The sequence below is a fragment of the Acinonyx jubatus genome, chromosome A1 (assembly GCF_027475565.1).
Source record: "Acinonyx jubatus isolate Ajub_Pintada_27869175 chromosome A1, VMU_Ajub_asm_v1.0, whole genome shotgun sequence".
NCBI lineage: Eukaryota > Metazoa > Chordata > Mammalia > Carnivora > Felidae > Acinonyx > Acinonyx jubatus.
The window spans coordinates 51,018,948-51,042,808 of NC_069380.1; the positions used below are offsets into that span (position 1 = coordinate 51,018,948).

General features: G+C 40.1%; 1 protein-coding gene across 3 annotated transcripts in view; it reads left to right on the plus strand.

Annotated features, from left to right (window-relative positions):
• The first annotated feature begins 760 nt into the window (after positions 1–760).
• SLAIN1 (SLAIN motif family member 1) overlaps positions 761–23,861 on the plus strand; it is a 61,160-nt gene continuing 38,059 nt past the window's right edge. The window contains exons 1-2 of one of the 3 annotated variants that reach the window (XM_015061832.3): positions 761–1,625; positions 14,895–15,034. In XM_015061832.3, coding sequence (XP_014917318.2) covers positions 1,003–1,625; positions 14,895–15,034 — 763 coding nt within the window. In that variant the 5' untranslated portion in view covers positions 761–1,002. Of the gene's footprint in view, positions 1,626–7,380; positions 7,587–14,894; positions 15,035–23,861 lie in introns of those variants that run through there. The other 2 variants (XM_027065066.2, XM_027065067.2) reach the window with 2 other exon arrangements.

A 23,861-nucleotide genomic window follows, 5' to 3' on the forward strand; every position in this document is an offset into this window, starting at 1 on the left:
CATGTTTCGCCCATAATGAGTCTTGCTTTTTTTGCTCACTGCTTGACGGCCAACTCGTGTCTGGCACAGTTAAGTGGTCAAGGATCTTTGGTTTGATAAATGTAAGAACATACATAGTATGGAAAACGTTCTTGTTTCATTATAACAAACACTGGCGGTAACAGAATAATTTAAATTTGACTACTTTAGAATAAACTAAACACTTGGCTCTTTAGCAGCTGGCCACTGTCTTCGAAGGATTTCTTCTTTCTTCTCCGCCTCTCTCCCACCATTTTGTTTCTGTATTACCAATTAATGGATTAATAGCATCGTCTCAAAGTCTTTATGTTCCACGTTTTCACTTTTCGGCCCTTATAGTTCCCTGGACCTCTGGTTCTCTATAGGTTTCATAAATCAGTGGCTAGTGGCTAAGTTCCTTCGGTACAAGAGCTCTTGGACGGTAGCAAACCATCTGGCACAAGGTGCACCCCTCTAGGGCAGGCACCTGCAGCGGCTTTTTGGAACCCCGCCCCTGGTTCAGAGATCGGCGCAGTTCGCACTCTCCGCAGCTGCGGGAGGAAGTGCCTGTGACGGGAAAGTTCAGGCCAGGTCCAATCAAGCACCGTGGGGTTAGGTGGCGGAAGCGGGGCCTCAGGACCCCAGGACCCCTGCCCAGGCTGCTAGCTGGGCCCCACGGAGCTCCTCTTCCACCCCACCGGCCCCGCCCACCCGGCGTTCGCGCCCCGCCCCGCCCCCTGGCCGCGGCTAAAACCCGGAGCCGCCGCTGCGCCCAGGGGACCGGAGGGACGCTCTGAGCATGTGCAGAGCTGCTTGGCGGCGGCTCCCTCGGCCGGAGGCTGGGGCTCAGTGCTGATGCTAACACCCGACTCGGCCTCTACCCCAGCGTGGTCGGCGCCCCGGGCCCGGGCGGCTGGGAAGGAGCCGTAGCCTCCCCGCGGCCCGAGGAGCAGGCGCGGCGGCGCGCACCCCCCCCCGGCGGCCGCGGCGCCCTCGGGGCCCACGATGATGGCGGAGCAGGTGAAATGCGCCTCGGCAGGGGGCGGCTCCGGAGCGGGCTCCGGGCCGGTGGTGAACGCGGAGCTGGAGGTGAAGAAGCTGCAGGAGCTAGTGCGTAAGCTGGAGAAGCAGAACGAGCAGCTGCGGAGCCGGGCGGCCAGCGCGGCCGCCGCCCCGCACCTGCTGCTGCTCCCGCCACCGCCGCCCGCCGCGCCGCCCCCCGCCGGAGCCTGCAGCCCGTTGGGACCGCGGAGCCCCCCGGCCGTCGCCGCCTCGGGGGGCCTGGGGCTGGGGCTGGCGTTGGGCGCCGGGGGCGGCGGCGGCGGCAGCGGCGGCTCCAGCCCCGCGTTCCCGGGGACCTACTGCCTGCCCAGCCCGGCGCCCTCCCTGCTCTGCAGCCTGGCGCAGCCCCCGGAGGCACCCTTCGTCTACTTCAAGCCGGCGGCGGGCTTCTTCGGCGCGGGCGGTGGCGGGCCGGAGCCGGGGGGCGCGGGGACGCCGCCGGGGGGAGCCACCGCGCCGCCCTCGCCTCCCTCGCCTCCCTCGCCGCCCCCGACGCTGCTGGACGAGGTGGAGCCGCTGGACCTGGAGAGCGTGGCCGCTTGGCGGGACGAGGACGACTACACCTGGTATTGCCGAGCTCCGCTCCCTCCCCCGGAACCCTGGCCTCCGAGGCCCCGGGACGGCGGGGAGGGCGTGGGCTGGGAGGAAGAGGGGGACCTCGCCATTGCCCCCGGACGTGGTGGCCTGGCAGGTGCCCAACTCGGCGATGAGCTGAGGCTTTTCATGAGGGCGGAAACCTGTTTCTCATAGCTCAGGCTGACCCAGCTGGGGATGGATTGGTCCCCTCCATCTCGCTGTATTCTGCTTTCTGCTGAGTATTCGGTCCCAAGCTCCTTTTTCGCATTAACTGAAAAATCTATGCCGTCTTTTTGCTACCCACTCCTGCGTTTTTCTCCCAGTCATTTTTGGGAGTAACGGGGGATGGGCAGGGTTTGGCCTCAGTTTGCGACCGTTCCCTGTCTTTTCTCCCCAGCGAACGCTGGACAGGCTTTGCGTATCGTCCCTTTCCGTGGCATTCCGAGCCGCCTGGTGATGGATCTCTCCTTAGAGATTCGTTCTTGCAGTTTGACTTGTGCAGTCGCATGTCCTCTTTTGCTGCATTTTCATTGATAGCTTCTCATTTCAAAGACTGACTTGGTTTTTGAAATGTGCTGCCACCACCGGCTTTCCTATCAGTAATGATGTCAAAAAATGAGGGCTTTTCGGGGAATGGAGTGAGCAGCTTGAAAACACTGTTACTTAGAAACCAAGGATCTGTCTTTAATTTTTTTTTAAATCAAACTGTTGATTGAATAAAAGTGAGATTAGAGAAACTTTTTAAAAAATTTTTTTAGAAGCCGTAAGTTGGTTATCAGAAAACTTGTGGCTGGTAGCATCTTTTCATTTGAAATCTGGTTCGCCCTTTCTGTGTTCCAACCGTGACTCACTTTGGGGAGGTCTAGTTCCCTTTTCATGCTGCTTACTCGTGGAGTAAGTCCTTTCATGACTGATTTCTTTTAGTTGGCTCATATGCTTTCCTCTGTCACTAGAGGTAGTGGGATATGGTAAGATGAGCAGAAGCCCCAGATGAGGTGGAACTTGGTCCCTGCAGGGAAAACCAACAGCATTCACCTCTGCAGAGCTATGTGGCATGGAAGGGTTGTAGTCCTTTTATCTAGGGTCGTTTTACTTAGGACCCTTCCTGTTTTGGGTCAGCTGGATTTTCCTCACTCTCTGTGTTCCTGTTGCATGAACACACAGCAGGAATGAGAAATGGAGAACCTTCCTGGTTTCCTATTGAGAACTGTAGTGCTCCTTTAGACTCTTAGAACTCAGACTGCAAAAGTTTAGTAACCAATTGATTTGATTGGGAGAATCAAAATGTATGGGAGCTACAGCAAAGCAAACTCTCCTCCCCCTCCTCCTCAGTACTCCTCCAAAGCAAACTCCTCCTCCCCTCCTCCTCCTTCCTACGTGTCCGCAGCTGTGCTGGTAGCTCAAGTTGTAAAAATCAAAACCGCTTACCACTTTGGGGAGAGTTAAGCCATTCTTTAGAAGTTACACCTTTATTTTTGTGAAGCCCAGGCTGTATTGTAAACTCAGTTTCAACCTGAATATGGCACTAGAAGATGCTCTCATGCTGGTTGTTCTTAGGTTCTATGATAACTATAAGCCCTTAGGCCACTTTCAGATTATTTTATGTTGATTTAGTCCCCACTTGGCCTTTCCTAGAGATAACGTACTTAAATAGTAAAGGAGAACTTGTTTGTGTTTTTGATCCTATGCGTTAAAAATATTAGCATTTTAAAATGTGTTATGATATACTTACTGTTGTCTAACTATTGCTAGAATTTTGGTATGTAGGCTTTACTTTTGTAGTTTTCTGTTCTTCAAAATAGTATTGAAATGACTTTGAAAAACAATAACCTCCTTAGTAGGATTACTGTTAGCCCAGTGAATGTAAATTAATTCTAGCAGGTTCTACTGATTTCACTCATCGAGTAGTTAGGTGACTACATAAATCAGTGCCTTGACACTTTACAAATGTTTCTTCAGACAAGTGGCATACTGTTTTATGGAGTATCTTTCTCAAAACAAACCTAGGATTAGAATCTCATGTGGAAAAACAGAGGGATCATTACTCTCAGGTGGGATGTAACTTAAAAAATTTTAAGGTCGCCTGATTTACAGAAACCTTTCATGGCGTTTTGTACACTACGGTATTTTTGTATTGCAGTATTTTGGCCTGTTGATAAACAAATAAACAGGGTCTGATTTTCAAAGTTTAACCCACTTGTAAATGCTTGCAAAGCTCTGATTTTGCTTCATCACTGCAAACTGTTTAAGTACCTGTCCTGTAGTGTCACAGATAAGGTGCTTTTCACTGGATTCCCTAGATGTTTGCAGGGAAGCAACGTATTTTTATTTCCCCTGTTAAGAAACAACTGTAGTGGATAAGAAGTAACTGAATATTTTTAAAATATCTAAAAATAGTTTTACATTTTCACTATAAAAAAAACACACAAAACAACACAACCCAACACAGAAGTGAGTGTCAAGTCACAGGAGTCTCCCCTCTTGTTCAGTTCACTGCCATGATTGAGTTTACCCCTGTTAACATTCTGTAGATCCTTCAAGATCAAAACATGATTATACCAATCAATATGCAAATATATACACATCAATTTTTTTACTTACCTTTCACTGAACATATGTTGGACATCTTTGTCTCCCTGTGACAATCGCATCATTGTTAAAGTAACAGTAGTAAGGATCGGCTTACTGTTAACATATTGCTTATAATTTTTCATGCATTTTTATCATGATTTCATCCTTGGGGGCTAAACAAAATTGATATTTGATTATTTAGAATAGTATTTCCCACTAAGATGTCTTATCTTCAGGAAAGAAATTCACAAACTTAGATTAATTCTTGAATATTTTAAGAAGTTCTTTCCTATAGGTCCATTTTATTCTAATAAAACTTTGGACTATAACTGTTCACATTTTATTAACCTGGACAACTCTTGGCTCAAGAGTTATGTGTAGAAGGAAAACAGTGACTCATAGAATCAGTATTTGCTTGATGATGGTTGATTAGTTAATGAACGATCAATCAGGTCTCTTAGATCTTTTCCCCAAACAATTATTTGATCTATAAGCATCTTATGTTTACAAAAAACAAAAAACAAAACTTTGTAAGAAGGATGGTGTGTTCTGCTTTTCATTTTGATGAAAAGCTTTGAAAGAAAATAATGGTCTCATGTCTTCAGATATTCATCCCAGTTGAATTTGAATTGTTTGATTTTGCTTTAATCTTAGCACAGGGCTGTTAGAAATCAGTGTCTCAGAAAACTAGATTTTGGTTCCAGAACCTTAATTCTTTAATCCATCCAGTTGTTTTGATCCCATAGTAAACTTCTCATCCTGCTCTACGGAATCTTCAGTGATCTTCCTGCTAATTTGACAGCCTTCACTTTCCAGAAGACCGTAGGTGAGAAAGTAAAGGGGGAATCTGTGAGTGTCAGGAGCAAATACGAAGGTCCAAGGATTGAAGTGTTGATACATACCTGGACCGTGTGACTGCATGATATGCCAGCCTGTAAGAAGGATGGTTTCAGGACCACTGTCCCAGTGTCGCCAGGCTGAGAGGCACCAGGGTATCAGGAGGAGAAATCAGATTGGTATGAAGTGGTAAGGGGAGCAGTAAGTTAACTGTGTACTAGACCTTTCCATGACCCATTTCAGCTCCCCTGTATCGTGATTGAGGGACTGAAGCTCCAAGGTGGAATGATTTCCAAAGGCTCCACCGGTTAGTTACTGAAAGGTTAAGACCACATTTCAGATTGTTTACACAGATTCTGAAGCGTTTACACCACTGATATTTTCCCCTAGCTTGGTTATGACCCATTAGTGTGTTATAAAGTCAGTTTAGTGGATTGACCAGCATTTCTTTTTTAAAAAATGAAGAGCAGAATATAAAATCAGAATGCATCGTGTCTTATAACACAAATTTGTCTTGATTAAACTTCAGTTTTACATGTGTGTGCCCTGGCTTGAAGTAGTAATTGTATTTGTACGATATGATCACAGTCAGGAAAATTCAATTTTACACCATTTGAAAGCAAGACAGTCTTGGGGAAAGTAGGTGGAGAAGCACAGCTCTCTGAAGATAGAGCAGCACTGGGGAAAGTCAGGTCTTGCACACCTCAATCAGGAAGACAGGTCTATATTCAGAAAATGCCAAATAAAAATATGCCAGCTAACATAAAATACAGTCCTACAGGGCCTTTATTTTAGTGAAGTGGCAATTAGAAGAATATTGAAGACTTACATAAAAAGGATGTGGCAGAGATTTTGAACTTGCCCAATTGGAAAGGACAGGAGAAACGTTCATAATTATACAAGGGGGAAATGGTGATATGTACAAACTAAGGAAAATTTAATGAATGAGATATTCATCTTTCACGTGTAACACCCAAGACCCTGGACAGCTGGCTGAATCATTGCCAATTCTTTATCAGAGCTGCTGAACACCTTGTACTATGCATATGGCACAGCTAAATTAGACCACCTAAACTGTTTTTTCCATAATTGATTTTCAGCGAAAAGACCAGAGGGTGCTTCACTTTCTGACAATGCTAATTGAAAACCTGAGTGTTTTCTAGAAGCAAATGGAGTTGACTGAAGCATGTGCTGAGGTCTTTGAAACACTGCAGTGAGACATAGAAATAAAAATTTAAATTGAACTGTGGAGGGTTGGGGGGAGAATCTTATAGGACAATTCCATAACTGAAATTTGGATTTCATGTGTCCTTTTAATAGCTTAGTGGCGGAAAGTTTGCTTTGCAGTGGCTGACCATTTTGACCCTAGCAGGTGCTGGTGAATCAAACACTTGAATTCGACTAAAGATTGATCGATTGTGCTTATCAGTGCTAATGTTTTAGCTTTTCTTAAAATAGAACTTGTGATGATTGAAGGCTCTTAAATTACATGTCTGAAAACTGCCACATATTACTTCTCAGTGACAGGTTCCTAAAATCTGTGTATATATTTTGCTGTGTCATTTGTTTTTGTGTTATCAGAAGGATGACTTTAGAACCAAATGTCTACTTGAGAGTAACTGAGATTTCTGGGTCGTTGTAATACTTCCTTTGAAACCTTCGGATTATTATTTTGGTTATTCCTGTCCCTCCCCATGTTAGCACTTGTAGTAAGTGAGGCCATCAAGAATGAAATGTGTGGAAAAGAAGAGATTCTGTGAGAAAACTAACCGTTTCTAGTCATGTGCTTTTGGAAGTTATTGAAGCAAGGTTAAAGAAACTTAAGAGTGTGACATTTTAAAGATAGCTTTTCTAATATTTGAAGAATTCTCAAGTTTTATGAAGGTTTTTCTTATATTCTTGCCAGATTGTAATATAGTTTCATCCATGAAGCTATAGAATTTGAAAGAGCAGTTTGGAAGGCAGAAGGTATGCTGTATTAATGATGGCAAACTAGGATACTGTGATGACAAATAAGGTGATTTTTATGACTTTTAGGAAGATTGGAACCATGTAGGAGAAATACAAGTTTTACCTTGCTTATCTAATTTTGGAGTTATGTTGTACTCAAGGAGTCTGGAGTTATGGGATCTCCATCTGCCTTTTTTCTTTATTTACATCCAGCTCTACGCCTAGCCATAGAAATAGTAGGCTCAGAGCTATCCTGGGTAGGTTGTTTGGAGACTGACTGAAAATGATCACTTGGTTTTTGTTTTTGTTAAGTTTGTGAGAGAGAGAGGGAGGGAGGGAGGAAGGAGGGGGGGAGAGAGACAGTGTGAGTGGGGGAGGGGCAGAGAGGGGGAAAGACAGAGAATCCCAAGCAGGCTTCGCACTGTCAGTGCAGAGCCCGATGCTTTGCGGAGGTTGAACTCATGAACGCGAGATCATGACCTGAGCTGAAATCAAGTCAGAAGCTTAACCGACTCAGCCACCCAGGTGCTCCTGAAAATGATCACCTGTCTTCATATCATCCATTTGCACAAAGCTTCTAAAGTTTTATTAAGGTAATGCAACAAATACGGCAAGGCTTTTTATAGAAAGCAGCAGCCCTCTATCGTTCCTACCTCTGAGTCTTCCACAGAGGCATCACTTGATACTCGTCTGGCCCTGTGTTTCACTTTTTATTTCTAAACAGTCCTCCATACTGTCTCAGACATTTGTAGACTTGTTTTGGAAGATGAAGACTAAGCTCTCTTCTCTTCACCCCCAAACCGTCATATCTGCTTTCCCTACTCCTAATGGGATCTTTGGATTAAATCCTATGTAATGCCTGTATTATAACTGTTCTTAGCTGAGCCCTGTGAATTGTGTGTTACATTTATTTTCCTCTAATCCCTCTGTTGTTCCAAGAGTTAGTAATGGATTCTCTTTTTCCTTCAATTTCTTTAATCCCTATTACTAATTTTTTCAAATACTCTATAAAAGCCATATATTCCTTGATTAGGTCATATATATCTGACAGTTTCTCTCTTCCCCCCCCCCCCCTTTTTGAGGAAGTGTGTGTGCAAGTGGGGGAGAGGAGCAGAGGGAGAGAAAGAATCTTAAGTAGGCTCCACACTCAGTGGGCTTGATCCCATGATCCTAGGATCATGACTTGAACTGAAACCAAGAGTGGGATGCCCAACCAACTGAGCCACCCAGGCACCCCCATTTGAGTCTCATATCTGTTTTAAAAAATTTATGCCATTCCTTCTGGAACTTTTAAGCCCATTGCTCTAGTCTTTACTGTTTGCTTCTTAGGCTGCAGGCACAGTGCTGTTTCTATGGGAATTCTTTAGGTTTCTTGCCTTTGTAGGATCCCCCATTTTTAAAATTCTTTGTCTTCATAGTTCATTTATTCTGGTAGGTGGGACACAGCTTCTAATAGCTTTATGAGAAAGGGCACATTTATGAGAAGTACACTGTGAAATCTTGTATATTTCAAAATGTCTTTATCAGGGTGCCTGGGTGGCTCAGTTAAGCGTCTGGCTTTTGAATTTGGCTCAGGTCATGATCTCATAGTTCATGGGTTCAAGCTCCACATTGGGCTCTGTGCTGGCAATATGGAACCTGCTTGGGATTCTCTCTCTCTCCCTCTCTGCTCCTACCCAACTCTCATTGTCTCTGACTCTCTCAAAATGAATAAAAAAATAAAAATGTCTTTTTTCTCATAAAGATTCATAGTTGGGCTGGATATAAAAGTCTAAGTCAGTTACTTTTCCTTATGTTTGAAGGCATTGTTCTGTTTTCTAATTTTTATTGTGTTTTATATATTGAAGTGTACTGTGATTTGGATACATAATCCTTCTTGATTTCTTAAGCTTTCTTTATCCCTAGTTTTCTAAAATGTTATGTTGTACATTGATAGAGGCCTCTCTTATTTGTCATACTGGACTTTGGAGGTGTTTTCACTTTAGAGCCCAGTGGCCTGCCTTCAATTCTCAGAATTTTTCTGCCTTTTTTAAAAAAAATAACTTTTTCCCGTGTGTGTGTGTGTGTGTGTGTGTGTTTTAGAACCTGTAAAATAAGGTGCAGGCCCACCTGTACAATCATTTAATTTTTTAATCTGTCTTCTTTCACTGAAAGTAAATCTGTCTTTGCTTTGCATCTGGAAGACTTCTTGATCTTTCAAACTCATTGAATTTTCTGTTTCTGCTAAAATAGTTTCATTTTCCAAGAATGAAGAAACTCTTCCTTCCTTCCTTCCTTTCTTTTTTTTTTTTTTTGTGAAAGCAATGTTTTCTCTCAGATGATACCAATTTTAATTGTTTTAGATTTTTCATCAGTTCCATGCATTGATTTCTCAGTTCTTTTTTTCTCTACTTTTAGTCTCAGCCTTCTATTTACAAGGAATAGTCTAGGTATCTGGTGTCATTGATTATCTGTTTATACCCAAAGGAGACAGTTACTGAAATTGATCTGAAGTTCGGCATGGGTAGAGCTCTTCATAAGTGATTGGATGGGTAGTCAGTTCACATTTCATTCAGCATTTCTAGGTCTTCTCTTGGGTTCATCTGTTTCTCCAGACACAATGCTTCTATACTGCTGAGAGATAGAAGTAATTCAGTCAATTCTAGGAATGTAAAGGGAGAATGGGGCTAGGGTTTTAACCAGTCAGCATGTAGACTTTCATTTCACGTCTCTGGCTCAGTAAAGTACTTCATCCTTCGTTCTGCTAAATTGATGTGCCTGAAGTCAGAACTTCTGGGTCAGCCTGTCCAGATCTTAAGTTGGCTCTGGTCTTAAGTTGTGATGGCAAAGAGGTGGTGGGACTGAGCCTGTTGGGAGTGAGCAATGCTTTTGAATATGCTACAAGGCTGTGTGGTCAAATTAAAGAACTATATTGCATAGGCCTAAGGGATTAAGGAAATCTTCTTAAAGAGTTCCCTTGTAAGTAAGAAAATCCACAAAAAATGACCTCAAATGTCCAACTGAGGCAACCTGGTTGGTGGAAGCTTTCTTATAGAAGATAAGAGCAGTTCTTATGATGCTAGAGGTAATGGGCAGAGCAGTGCTTCAGACAGTAGCTTCCTGTGGCATCTGAGAGGATTTGAGAAAAAGCAGAGACTCAGGTGGTGACCTGAATTTGTGTGTTAAACAGTGAGGATAACTTACTAAAGAAGTCTAAAGATAATTTCCACAGTTGACTAAATTAGTGGTTCATTTCTGTCAGGGCTGTGGCACCTACTTGTTTCACCTGAATTCATCTGATTCACCTTGAGATGGCTACTCAAGTCTCAAGGACACTGAGGGACAGAAAACAGTAGGTTCCTGTCTTGTGAATTTTTTAGCTTTATTGAGACAGTAGTGAAGTATAGGCTGCCTATATTAAAATATATTATTTGATAGATTTTGACATATGTACACACCAATAAAACCATCACCACAATTAAGAAGAGTGGACATATCTTAATGCTCCAAGTTTCTTTGTGGCCCTTTGTATGCCCTCTCTCCTCCTGCCTACCTCCCATCAAGGCAACCACTGGTCTGCTTTTGGTCAGTTTAGATTAGTTGCATTTTCTATACTTGCATATATACGAAACTATATAGTATGTACTGTTTTTTGTTGGTTTTTGGTCTGGCTTTTTACAATCAAGATAATTATTTTGAAATTCTTCTGTGTTGTTACATGAATCAATAGTTTATTCCTTTTTATTGTGAGAGCTGTTAGACTGTATGGATGTAACAATGGTTTGTTTATCCGTTCATCTTTAAATGAACACTTGGGCTCTTTTCAAGTTTTGGCTATTCCAAATAAGTCTTTGTGTGGACACATGCATTCATATCTTTTGACTAAGTATTTGCTGTTGAGAGGCTGGAACAGAGTAGGTATATGTTAACTTTTTACGAAGCTGCCAGTCTTTCCCATAGTGCTTATGCTGTTTCACATTTCCACCAGCACTGTATGAGAGTTGCAATTGCACCTTATTATCACCGATACTTGCCATGGCCAGTCGTTTTAGTTTTAACCGTTCTAATAGATGGGCAGTAGTACCTCGTAGTGGTTCAGCTTTGCATTTCCCTAATGACAAATGATGAGCGTATTTCCTATAATGCTGTTTGCCATTCATAGATTTTGTTTGGTAAAATGTTCAAATCTTTTGTCCATTTTTAAAAATTGAGTTGCTCATTATTAAGTTTGCAGAGTTTTTATGTATATTCTACATACAAGTTTTTAAACCAGATATGTGATATGCAAATATTTTTACCCAATCTGTGGGTTATCTTCCTTCTCTTTCAGAGAGCAAAGGTTTAATTTTAATTTTAGTGAAGCCTAATTGATAAAATGTTTTTTTCTTTTATGGATCATACTTTCCATATAAGAAATTGTATCTAAGAAATATTTACCAACTCAGGTTTACAAAAACTTTGCCCATGGTTTCTCTTTAAAAGTTTTATAGTTCCAGGTTTTCCATTTTTGTGAACATGTCTTGAGTTAACTTTGGCTCTTGTGTGAAGGCTGGGTCAAAGTACTTTCTGTGGGGTGCCTGGGCGGCTCAGTCAGTTGAGTGTCCAGCTCTTGATTTAGGCTTAGGTCATGATCCCAAGGTTGGGGGCTCAAGCCCACCATTGGACTCTGCCCTGAGCATGGAGACCACTTAAGATTCTTTCCCTCTGTCCCTCTCTGCCTCTGCTCTTCTCCCCCGTTTGGATGTTCTGTCTCTAAAAAGAATAAAAAAATTTGCTTTTTGCAAATAGATATCCATTTGTTTCAGCATGATTTATTCAGAAGACCATCTTTTCTTCATTGAATTGTCTTTATACTTTGTCAAGAATCAGTTTTCCATATGTGTATAGTTCTGGACATTTTGTTTCCCCATTGATCTGTATATCTTTATGTCATACTAAACTGTCTTCACTGTTGTAGCTTTGTAATGTGTCTCAGTCAGTGGTAGCTCTTGAACTTCATTGTTTTTTAAAGGTTGTTTTGACTCTTCTAAGATCTTTGCATTACCATATGAATTTTAGAATCAGCTTTTACATTTCTTTAAGAAGCTTACTGAAATTTGGGAATTTTGTTAAATAGATAAATTTAGGGATAATTTACATCTTAACAATATTCTGCCTTCTAATCCATGAACTTGGTCTGTATTTTTATTTATATCTTCTTTAATTTTTTTCAGAATGCTTTGTACTTTTCAGTGTAGAGGGCTTGACATACTTTGTCAGATTTATCCTTAGGTATCTTTTTTTTTTTTTTATACTATTGTAAATAGAAAGTGAAATTTCAAAAATGCTGATTGTTGCTAGTATAGAAATGCAGTTAACTTTTGTACGTTGATCTGGTATGCTACAGTCGTGTTACTAAACTCCCTTCTTAGTTTTGGTATCTTTTTTTAGGTAGATGATCATGTCATCTGTGAATAAAGATAGATTTACGACTTCCAGTATAAATGTTTTTATTTATTGCATGATTGTACTAGCTAGAACCTCTAGTCTTTATATCGTTCTTCATGTTAGGGGAAAAGTGTTTAGTCTTTCACTGTAAAGACACTGTTTTTGTAAATGCCTTTAATCAGATTAAGGGTGTTTCCTTTTTAATTTGCTGAGAGTGTTTAATGGATGTCCTATGCTTTTTTCTTTGTTGAGATTATTACATGCCTTTTCTGTGATAAGCTACACTGATATTTGAATGTTAAGCCAATTTTCATTCCTGGGATAAACCCCACGTGGTACTGATAAAGCATCCCTTTTACATATGGTTGGTCTCAATTTGCTAAAATATTCAGATTTGTGCTTCTGTGTTCATGAGGGATATTGGTCTTCAATTCCTTTCTTTATAATATTTGGTAGAATTTAGGAGTGAAGCCTTCTGGACCTGGGCTTTTTGTTGTGGGTAGTCTTTTACATTTATATCCTTTAACTTTTAACCTGTGTGGTTATATTTAGAGTGCATATATTGTAGACAGCATATAATTGGGTCTTTTCTGATCACTTTAAAAATGAGGAGAAATGTGCTCACGTGCCCATCAGAAGATACCCCTTAGTTTTTATTGGCTAGAATTGTTTCCAGAGCTTGTGCCTAAACCAGTAATCAGGCAACTAGGAATAATGGAAATACTCAGATTGGCTTAGCCCAGTGCACCCATCTCTAGGTGAGCTCTCCAGACAGTAATATCAGCATCACCTGGGAACTTACTAGACGTTCAGATTCTTTGACCTCATTCCAAACATACTGAATCGGGTAGGTTAGACCTGCCTGCGACCAAGTGTTTAGCAATTTGTGTTTTAAAAAGCCTGCTAGGAGATCCCAATGCACCAGAGATTGAGAACAACTGACTTAGGCTAGCCTTTACTTGGGAGTCTAGAGCAAGCCACCCAGTACTGGACAGTTCAGAGGTCTTTCAGCAAGGGACGGTGAAAAGGATGGATTTACATAGGTAGGTATTAATCTTGTCACGGTAGACCAAGGCGGGGCCCAGGAATAAGTTTTGACTAATCGCTATATTCCCGATGAAGGGAGGACCGCGGTTCACTCTCTAAGGGAAGAATGTTCTATTAGGATTACTACTAAATTGATTAAAAGATATTTTAAATCTGCATCTGCAGCAGGAGTTAGCAAACTGTGTCCTGGGGCAAATCAGGCCGGCTGCGTGGTTTGAAAGGCTAGTCAGCTAGATATTTACATTATTAAAAGACTGGGTAAAAAACCCAGAAGAATACTCTTTCATGACATTGAAAATTATGGGAAATTCAAGTTCCTGGGTCTATAAATATTTTGGAGAAGCACAGTCCTATTTATATATGGTCTGTGATGCTTTGGAGCTGCCACAGTGGAGTTGAGTGGTCGTGACAGAGACTGTGTGGCCCACAGAGCCTAAATATTTACTAGCTGCCCCTTTATAGAAAGAAAATGTTTGTCAACCTCTGATCTACAAGAAGAATTTGCTGAAGAATAGTACCACTCCCCAACCATCTTGGATAACTGAGAAATTATTTTGACAGATGGGAGTCCTGACTATAACAGTATGAGAATGAATAATGAAGTAAGGTGTTCCAAGAAAATGCGCTCATTAGAATTGTGGTAACTTTGTTTAAAGAAGTATTACTTTCACGATATTTATAATTAGAATGCAGCTTTACAAATGTTAATTACTAGAACCAGTGGTTATAATTTTCTTTCTTTTTTTGTCAGCTAAGGCGATGAACTTCTTTTGTATAACCCTGTGACTGAAAATACTCTCTAAGTTACCTTAGCACCATATATCAAAAATAATATTACGGTTATTTTGAGTTCTGCCTATTCTGTTTAATGGTATAGATGCTGAAACCAAACTTTTCCCTACAACATATCTTTGAAAGCTGTTTGGCTTTCTTGAGAAAGAAGCACATACCAGATTTTGTACAGATTTGAGACGGGGAATAACTGATTATTTAAGGGTTGAGAGGATCAACAGACTTTCACTAGTTTTAGGCTTATATTTTTAAAAAGCACATAAGATTTGCCTCTTTTTCCGTGTCATGTTTACATACATGAGCTCAGTTCACATAAGATTCTGTCACCAAAGAGATGAAAGTGTCCATTTCTACAAATGCAAGTGAGGTAGTCAGATCATCGCGGTGCCTGTTCAAGGTCAGTTCAATAACAAAAGCCTCCTTTCTATGAGATGTTGGTTTATAGTTTTTTGAAGTCCTCCTTCCCACCAAGCTACAGAGAGCATACTATTTTATTTGGGGGCATTTCCCTGTTAAAAAATAATTTTGGTATTTGAAGTAATCAAATGTGAGCTTTGTTTCACTAGAAACTTGTTAAATACATGTTGTTTTCCCTAGAAGAGGGGTCATCCCTGTATACCTATATAATACCTATAATGTAGATTTCTCTTTTTAAGGTTATACGTTGGCTCTTCAAAGACATTCACATCATCAGAGAAATCCCTGAGCCCTTTGCAGTGGTGTAGACACGTCCTAGATAATCCGACTCCAGAGATGGAAGCAGCAAGGCGTTCCCTGTGCTTTAGACTGGAGCAAGGTAATTTCGAACCTGCGCATTTACATTCTCGAACTCTTGCCACCGTCAACTCTGTTTTTGTTGCTGGTTTTGGAATTGACAGTTAAATGGAAAAAACCTGCCCAAAGGTGTAGCTGTTACATGCAATTTGCTTCACATTTATTACACATCAGGATTTCCCAGTGTAAAATGTATTTAGATTCATGCTTGTTTTTAGCCACATTTTTAGCTTGTGTTAGTTTGTATTGAAAGATAGGAATAAACTTTATTTTTCTGTGTTTTTTTTTTCTTTCTGTTTGCAAATATACCAATAAATAAAATGGGTCAGCCTTTAATTCTCTGGGGACAGCAAGAAGGTGGTTGTGTGGCTGAATTCCAGGATAGAAAACTGAAGTTTCATTGGGACCTGAGTTCTGACCTTTTTGAGTTCCATGAATGTTTAATTGGGTTGTATAACTGGAAGTCCTAACCTTTATAAACTGGGAAATAATCTTCACAGTGTATATAACATTAGTTAACTTATGGAGCTCAACATAAGTTTAAGTAAAACAAAACAAACAAAAATGGACTGCTGTGGAAGGAAGAGCAGTAAAAGGAATTAGTAAGCAGGACTTAGCTCCTTGCCATTTATATTTAATTAAGGCTGTGATTATTTAGGTTTTTGCTCATCTCTTAACTCTTGGTATCTCTTTCATTATCTAGCAGCAGTGTTTCCATTATCCGTATCACACTTGAGCTTGGAATCACAGATTCTTGCCTCTTCCAGATTAAATAATCAGAATAACTGGGAGTAGGGTCATGGGAATCTGCACCGACAAGTTCACCAGTGTGATTCTTACGCACACTGTAGTTTGAGAACATCACCTATGCAGCCTTTCGGGGATAACGATGGTTATCAAATTTTGGACAGGAGACAAAGTATAAAAGGTGACATTTCTTGAGCTCTTAATTCTGTGACAGTCAGTGCATTAGGTTCTTGACATCCTTCATTTTATTCAGCCTAACCACACTCATCTGTAGTGGGCACTATACCCACTCCTAGAGAAGGGACAGGTGGAGTGGAGGGCAGTTAAGAGGGTTTACTGGGGCCAGAGTGACACCGAGGGGCAGAGCCAGAACCTGGGTCTCCTTGACCCTAACGACTGTCCTTAATCAGTCTTCTGCTTTTTTGGCACAGCCATGACTGAATATCAACAGAAATCTATTTTAAATATTTGGGAAACATCAAATTAAAAGGCACATTTTATTAACATTGTAACTAAAACGAAATAACTTATTTAGTAATTAGTTGAAGAGTGGGGTAGGAACAAAGGAGAAGTATTAGGGTTAAAACTTTGGTGACAGATGCTTATCTAAGATAGCAACCATCTGAGTTAGGAGACTTTGTTCATCTACCCAGCTGACCCTCAGCAAACCATTAAGTCCCTCTGGGCTTTTTAAAGGGTTATGTTGACTGTCTCTAAGGTTCTTTATTCAAACATCTCTTGATTCAACTACTCTTTATATGGACACTCTTATATATGAATTTGGCTCAGTTTCATTTGAAGTAAAGTTCAAATGAAATTCAGAACTAGAATCCTTTAGTTGAGGGATCAACAAATTTTTTCTGAAAGGGACCTGATAGTAAATATTTTAGGCTCTACAGGCCGCATGGTCTCTACCCTCAGTAGAAAGCAGCCATAAATGCAAACGTTAATGAGCAAGGCTCTATTCCAGTAAACCTTTATCTGTGGGCACTGAGATCAGAGACTGGAGTAGGAACTGGAGTGGACACTGAGATATGAAACTGGGGATGAGTTGGGCTTGGGCTACCCAGGCCTTGGTTTGTGACCCCTGCTTTAGTTCATTTGCACACAAGGTAGATTTACATACAAGATTGACTTAAAAAAATAGAGGCTTTGGGGGCACCTGGGTGGCACCTTGATTTCAGCTCAGCTCAGGGTCAAAAGGTTTGTGGGATTGAGCCCCACATCTGGCTGTCTGTTGACAGCGAGGGCCTGCTTGGGATTCTCTCTCTCTCCCTCTCTCTGCCTCTCCCCCCTCATGTGTTCTCTCTGTCTCTCAAATAAACATTTAAGAAAAATAGAGGCTTTAAGTTTAATGTAAATAATCCTTATTGGTGGCTGCTTTTGAGAATTGAGACTAAGTGCCTGATTATCTAATTTTCCTTTCACTGACAAGCGGCTAAAGCAGAACGGTGAGGTCATGAGGACAAGATTTAATGTGCTATAGTTTTATTCATGATGTAATGAATTTAAATTTCATGTAAGAGTTTAAGCAGAGAACTAGCTTTCCAAAACCTACATTAGTGTTTTGTGAAATTTGTGTATAAATCTAAATCCTCTTTTGCTGTGAGACTAAATGGTTTTGTTCCAAAGATCCATAATCCCCTTAGGAGATAAGAAGTCACTGATTACAGTAGGTTGTTCATTGGATGAAATTTGTTTTTGAAATTTAACTTATATTTTATAAAGCAATCTATCATTTAGATTTACTCTTATGAGAATTACAGGGAAAATAGCATATTCCTACCCCACTTCTCATGCCCATTTGATTACCCAGATTCAGTTACTTAACAAAAGCCATTTGTTTTGGTTTTGCTATTTATCTCCATTAAATTCCCATACCTATAAGTTGTCAACTTCTTACTTTGAGTTATGAAGGTTTAATTCTTTTTACTACCTTCTTCCCTTTACACTTTTTCTCTGCACATCTTCCCATGTAGCTTTTTGCCAATCTTTAAATAGATTGTTTAATATTGATTACAATAGAAATAATCTTATCTAGGTCATGCAACATTTTGTTGTTTTTTCGTCTAATCTTTTGTTTTTGTTCTGGAGTTAAAAGTAAAAGGACCCTTACTTGCTGGTTTTGGTTTTTGTCTTTAATTTAACCCCACGCACTCCAAATGAACCATCCTCAGTACAGTTAGACATACAAATCCACCAAGGGTTTTATTTCCCTTTGTTTTTCCAACCGTTCCTCCTGGTAGTGCCCTCGGCTGGCCCGTGATGTGCTCTGAACTGGCTCTCCGCAGGCCCATGCGGCTCTCGTGGGACTTCCTCTTACCCTCGTTCTGCGGATCCTGTCCCCTTTCCAGTGTCACAATGCCTGTTTCCTGGATGCAAACTTCCTTTTCCTTATATTCCCTCTTTGGGGAGAATTCATTCTCCTCTTGCCTTTTTGGGGTAGTAGAAGAGAAATGAGGATATGGGAGACAGAAACTTTGAGAGCCTCCTATGTCTGAAAGTGTCTGAATTATATCTTTGATCTTGATTATTCTTTGAGCTAGGTGTAGAACTCTAGGTTAGAAACCAGTTCCAGCAGAGTCTAGGAGACGTGGCTCCATTATATTTTAGCTTCGGGATTGCTGTTGAAGTCCTTGTACCATTCTAATTTCTGATTCCTGTGAGCTTTCTCTTTAAAATACCTTTTAGATAGAATTTTAGAATCTCTTCATTCCTAGTACTTTGAAATTTTCATTTTTTGTGCTATATAGTTAGTGGGCACTTTCAACAAGGAAACTTTAGCTCTACAAAATGTCTTGTGTTATTTCTCTGTAAATCCATCCTCTCCTCCAGTTTTCTCTATTCTTTCATTCTAGATACTCCTTTTAAGTCAAATGTTGAATTGCCTGCTTTGATGTTCAGATTTTATATTCTTCTCTTCTGTTTTCTGTCATGATATTGGTATTCTACTTTCTTGGAGATTGTCAAAATTCCTCTTCAAAACCTCTTTGCTGGATATTAAGTTCATTCCATGTGCTGGGCACCATTGTAGGGAATGAGGGAATGGGGGTGCAGCAGGGACCAAACAGGTGTTAAGTCCATGCCATCGCTGAATTTACCTTCTAGCACGCACACCTTCACTCAGTCCTCCTGGTTTTGTAAGGTACTGTTATTTGTGTAAGGTATCTTAACTCCAGTAGCTTTTTACTTCAGTTTATTTAAGCAATGGAACCTGTCTTTGATAACAGCAGGAGAGGGGTAGCTCCTTGGGGAGTTGAGAGGGAGTGTTTTCCTAAAGACTTCCCAACAGTCATCTTGTTTTTGCTTTACTCTGAAGCTCCCTGCCTTCAGGGAGGGAAGGGTGTGTGGTATCCTGCACATTCAATTCTAGAACATTCCAGTTTCTTGTTGGCTTATCCCCCACTGTGGGCCCTTGGAGCAGAGAATGTCAAAACCCAAGCCCATTACCTAATGTTTATCTATTTTCCGTTTATCAGTGAAATGACCTTCTTAGACTGATAGTGTCTCTTTTCTTGTTTGGTCTTACTTGTAGGTTTAGAAGACTTTTGAGTTTAGCTGTCATTCTAGTGTGTTTTTTTTAACTGAATTTTATTGTTTGTTAAAGTATAATTACCAGTTTGAGGTGCACAGTATAATGATTCAACAATTCTATATATTTCTCAGGGCTCATCAAAGTAGGTGTACTCTTGGGTCGCCTGGGTGGCTCAATTGGTTAAGTGTCCAAATCTTGATTTTGGCTAAGGTCATGATCTCACTGTTCATGAGTTTGAGCCCTATGTCAGGCTCTGTGCTGACAGTGAGGAGACTGCTTGGGATTCTCTGTCTCCCACTCTCTCCATCCCTCCCCTGCTCGTGCTCTCTCTCAAAAATAAACATTAAAAAAAAAAGTGTACTCTTAATCCCCTTTATCTGTTTCACCCATTCCTCCTACCTCTCTTCTGATAATCACCAGTTCTTTGTATTTAAGAGTCTGTTTCTTCATTTGTCTTTTTTTTTTCATTGTTTGTTAAATTCCACATATGAGTGAAATCATATAGTATTTGTTTTTTGACTTATTTCACTTACCATTATATTCTATTCTCAGCATCCATGTTGTTACAAATGGTTTAAATTTCATTTTTTATGGCTGAGTAATATTCCATTCTATATATACCATATCTTCATTCATCTATCAGTGGACACTTGGGTTGCTTCCATATGTTGCTTTTCTAAATAATGCTACATTAAACATAATAGTACATATGTTTTCAAATTAGTGTTTTTGTGTTCTTTGGGTAAATACCTATTTTTTACTGGAATTACTGGATAATAGGGTAATTCTATTTTTAAAGTCCTAGCCACAGCAGTCAGACAATAAAAAGAAATAAAAGGCATCCAAATTGGTAAGGAAGAAGTAAAACTTTCACTATTTGCAGATAATATGATAGTATATATAGAAAACCGTGAAGACTCCACCAGAAAATTACTCGAACTGATTAATGGATTCAGTAAAGTCACAGGATACAAAATTAATGTACAGAAATCTGTTGTGTTTTTATACACTAATAATGAAGCAGCAGAAAGAGAAATTAAGAAAACCATCCCATTTACAGTTGGCACCAAAAATAATAAAATACCTAGGAATAAACTTAACCAAGGACCTGAAAGCCATATGCACTCCAAAAACTATAGAACATTGATGAAAGAAATTGAAAATGACACAAATAAAAGGTATTGGATTAGAAGAACCAATATTGTTAAAAGTGTCCATACTACCCAAAGCAGTCTACAGATGTACTGTAATATCCCCATCAAGATACTAACAAAATTTTTCTCAGAAGTTGAACAGATAATCCTGTACTTTGTATGGAACCACAAAAGACCCCGAATAGCCAAAGCAATCTTCAAAAAGAACAAAGCTAGAGGTATCACAATACCAGATTCAAGCTATACTACAAAGCTATAGTAATTGAAACAGTATGGTACTGGCACAAAAATAGACACATAGATCAATGGAACAGAATAGAGAGTCCAGAAATAAATCCATGCTTTATGATTAATTAATCTATGACAGAAGAGGCAAGAATATACAATGGGGAAAAGACCACCTCTTCAATTAACGGTGTCGGGAAAACTGGACAGCTAGATGCAAAAAAATCACACTGGGCTACTTTCTTACACCATACATAAAAATAAACTCAAAATGGATTGAAGAACTAAATTGTGAGACCTGAAACCATAAAATTCCTAGAAGAAGACACAGGCAGTAATTTCTTTGACATCAGCCATAGAAACCTTTTTCTAGATTTGCCTCCTGAGGCAAGAGAAAGAAAAACCAAATTAAACTATTGGGACTACACCAAAATGAAAAGCTTTTGCACAGCAAAACAAAAACTCAGCCTACTGAATGAGAAGGTACTTGCAAATGATTTCCAAAAAGAGGTGACTATCCAAAATATATAAAGAACTTCTGCAACTCAACACCAAAAACCCAATTGAAATGGGCAGAGGAATGACCCCATTAAACATTTTGCTAAAGACCTACAGATATCTGGCCAACAGACACATGAAAGGTGTTCAACATCACTCCTTAGGGAAATGCAAATTAAAACCACAATGAAATACCACCTGACACCTGTCAGAATGACTAAAAATCAAAAAACAAGAAACAAGTCATGATGAGAATGTGGAGAAAAAGGAACCCTGGTGCACTGATAATGGGAATGCAAACTGGTGCCACCACCATGGGAAACAGTATGGAGGTTCCTTAGAACATCTAGTGTGGTTTTCTAAGAGAATAGAGAGGAATTGATAGTCTTCAATATCGAAGAATTCCTACTGGCTTCCAATGAAGGGGATCCTTTGTCAATGAGAGCTGATTAACAGGTAACAGAAATTATGGTTTTAACTATTCATATTGTCACATGAATATTTAATTAGGATTATGTAAACATTCCATATTTTAGAACTTACAAGTAATTCTAACAAAGCATTTTGTTCAGACTTCATTTCTGTCTTGAGCAATCAACATTTTCAAGTAACAAATATTATTGAGCATTTTCTTTGAGAGCAAGTTTGTTTCCTTTAATTTGAATAGAAATTGCCCAAGGACAGTGACCTTGTTTTATTGGTCACACCAGCTAAAAGGGAACAGTGATTACTGTTGCTAAAATAGATGAATTTTTGTTTATTTTGTAGAGAGAGTGAGCAGGGGAGAGGAACAGAGGGAGAGAGAATCTTAACCAGGTTGCACGCTCCACACCGAGCCCACCATGGGGCTCAATCCCACGACCCTGGGATCATGACCTGGGCTGAAATTGAGAGTCGGATGCTCAACTGACTGAGCCACCCAGGCCACCCTGTTTAATTCTTCTTGAGCCTAATGTCACAGTTACTGCTGTTAGAATTTCAGTTTTGGTTTTGCACATTTTCAGATGGAATGGAGTCTTTGCACCACTTTCCTTACCAACCATATCATTCTTTTCTTTTCAGTGTCCTTTGAAGTATTAGTTTGCAGCCTTGTTTTACCATTCACAAGCATGTTTATATTAAAATAGGTTTTACTTACTGCCTTTTGTTGGAAATGAGTGGTTTTTCCTGCACCCCATCCCCTCCCCGAATTTAAAGACTGTTCACTAAGACCATCTGCTGCCATGACAAGGAGGGATGACAGATTAGATTTTTTGAAAGGGAAGTGTTTTCCCCTTTCTGCCTCACTTTTCCCATCTCTCTCACTTGTTAACCAAGGGGTAAGTAAATGTTCTTTTCTGTTAGCCTGGGGCTTTAGATTAGATATTGCTTTCAAATTAGAGAGCAAATATGTTGATATTTGGTTTCTATTTCTTGACCCTAATGCTTCTGGGAAGAAAATTACTCAAAAATTAGAGACCAACTCTCTGTAGAACGTGTGGATGGGGGTCCGTAGTTATGAGGAGCCGGTGTTTCTGTGGTGGACCTTGTACCCCTCAGTCCCCTGGTCCTACATCCCTTCCTTATTCCTTCTTGGACCCTAGGAATGTAGCATGTACTGTTTTATTGGTTGCAAGTTAGCAGTCTTCCCTGCTTAAGAAGTAAACTTCTCCGGGAGCACATCTGCATGGGAGCTGGTCAAGCTCAGTTTCTGTGGCTGCTTCGGGTAGCATTTCTCCCGAGGTTGTCTGTGTGGTTGCCAATGAGTTTACTTTGATTGGCACTTTGTGAAGGACCCCTGACTCTCTTCCTGCTGCCTGCTTTCTGTCTGGGGGGGGTTATCCTAGTCCTTCATGCTGTATCTGACAACCTCATGACCCTGAAACTAGGTAACAAAACCTGGTAAATTGTGGGAGAATGTATGGGAAGTGTTCACATTTTGTCTTGAGGTTATGAGAACAGGCTTATTAAAATCCTACCCTTCTGAAGAAAGTTTGTTTTTCTGAAGAAAATGAGGAACAGAAAGGGACGTTTTGTGTAAGTTTTATTGGGAGATAGCACCTGCATTGAGACCTTTTTCAAGATACTACTAAAAGAAATGCTTTGTCTTCACAGCTACAGTTTTGCAATTTGGTTAAACGTGTGTGTTTAAGATACAATAGGACAATTATTTTTGGTGTAAGGGTGTGAGTGTGTGTGTGTGTATACATATATGTATATGTGTATATATCCGTGTGTGTATATATACATATATATGTGTGTATGCATATATGTATATATGTATACACACACCCCTACAGATGACTCATATGTATCCAATGCTCCTAAATTCTCAAAGGGAACATTAATTGAGCAAGTCACTTAATATTTTAATTGAAAATTAATTAAATTGAAACTTTGATTGTAGATCCCCAAACTTATTTTCCCCTTTTCCAAACTGATCTTTTCATGCTCAAATTTCATAATTTATAAGGCCTTCTATATCAAGTAGTCCACACAGGCTGGGTACTTAAGCTTTCCCAGCATCCTCTACAAATACCTTTAATTTGTAGAGTTGTTGTAAGACAATAAGTAAAGATGTTTGTGAAGCAGACATAATAAAAGCTTACATATTAGGTTTCTTTCCTAATACATTTGAATAATGTAAATGGCTTTTTTGCATAATGTACAGAAAGTAATGTTAAAAGTGAAAAAACTGTAATAAAAGTGAT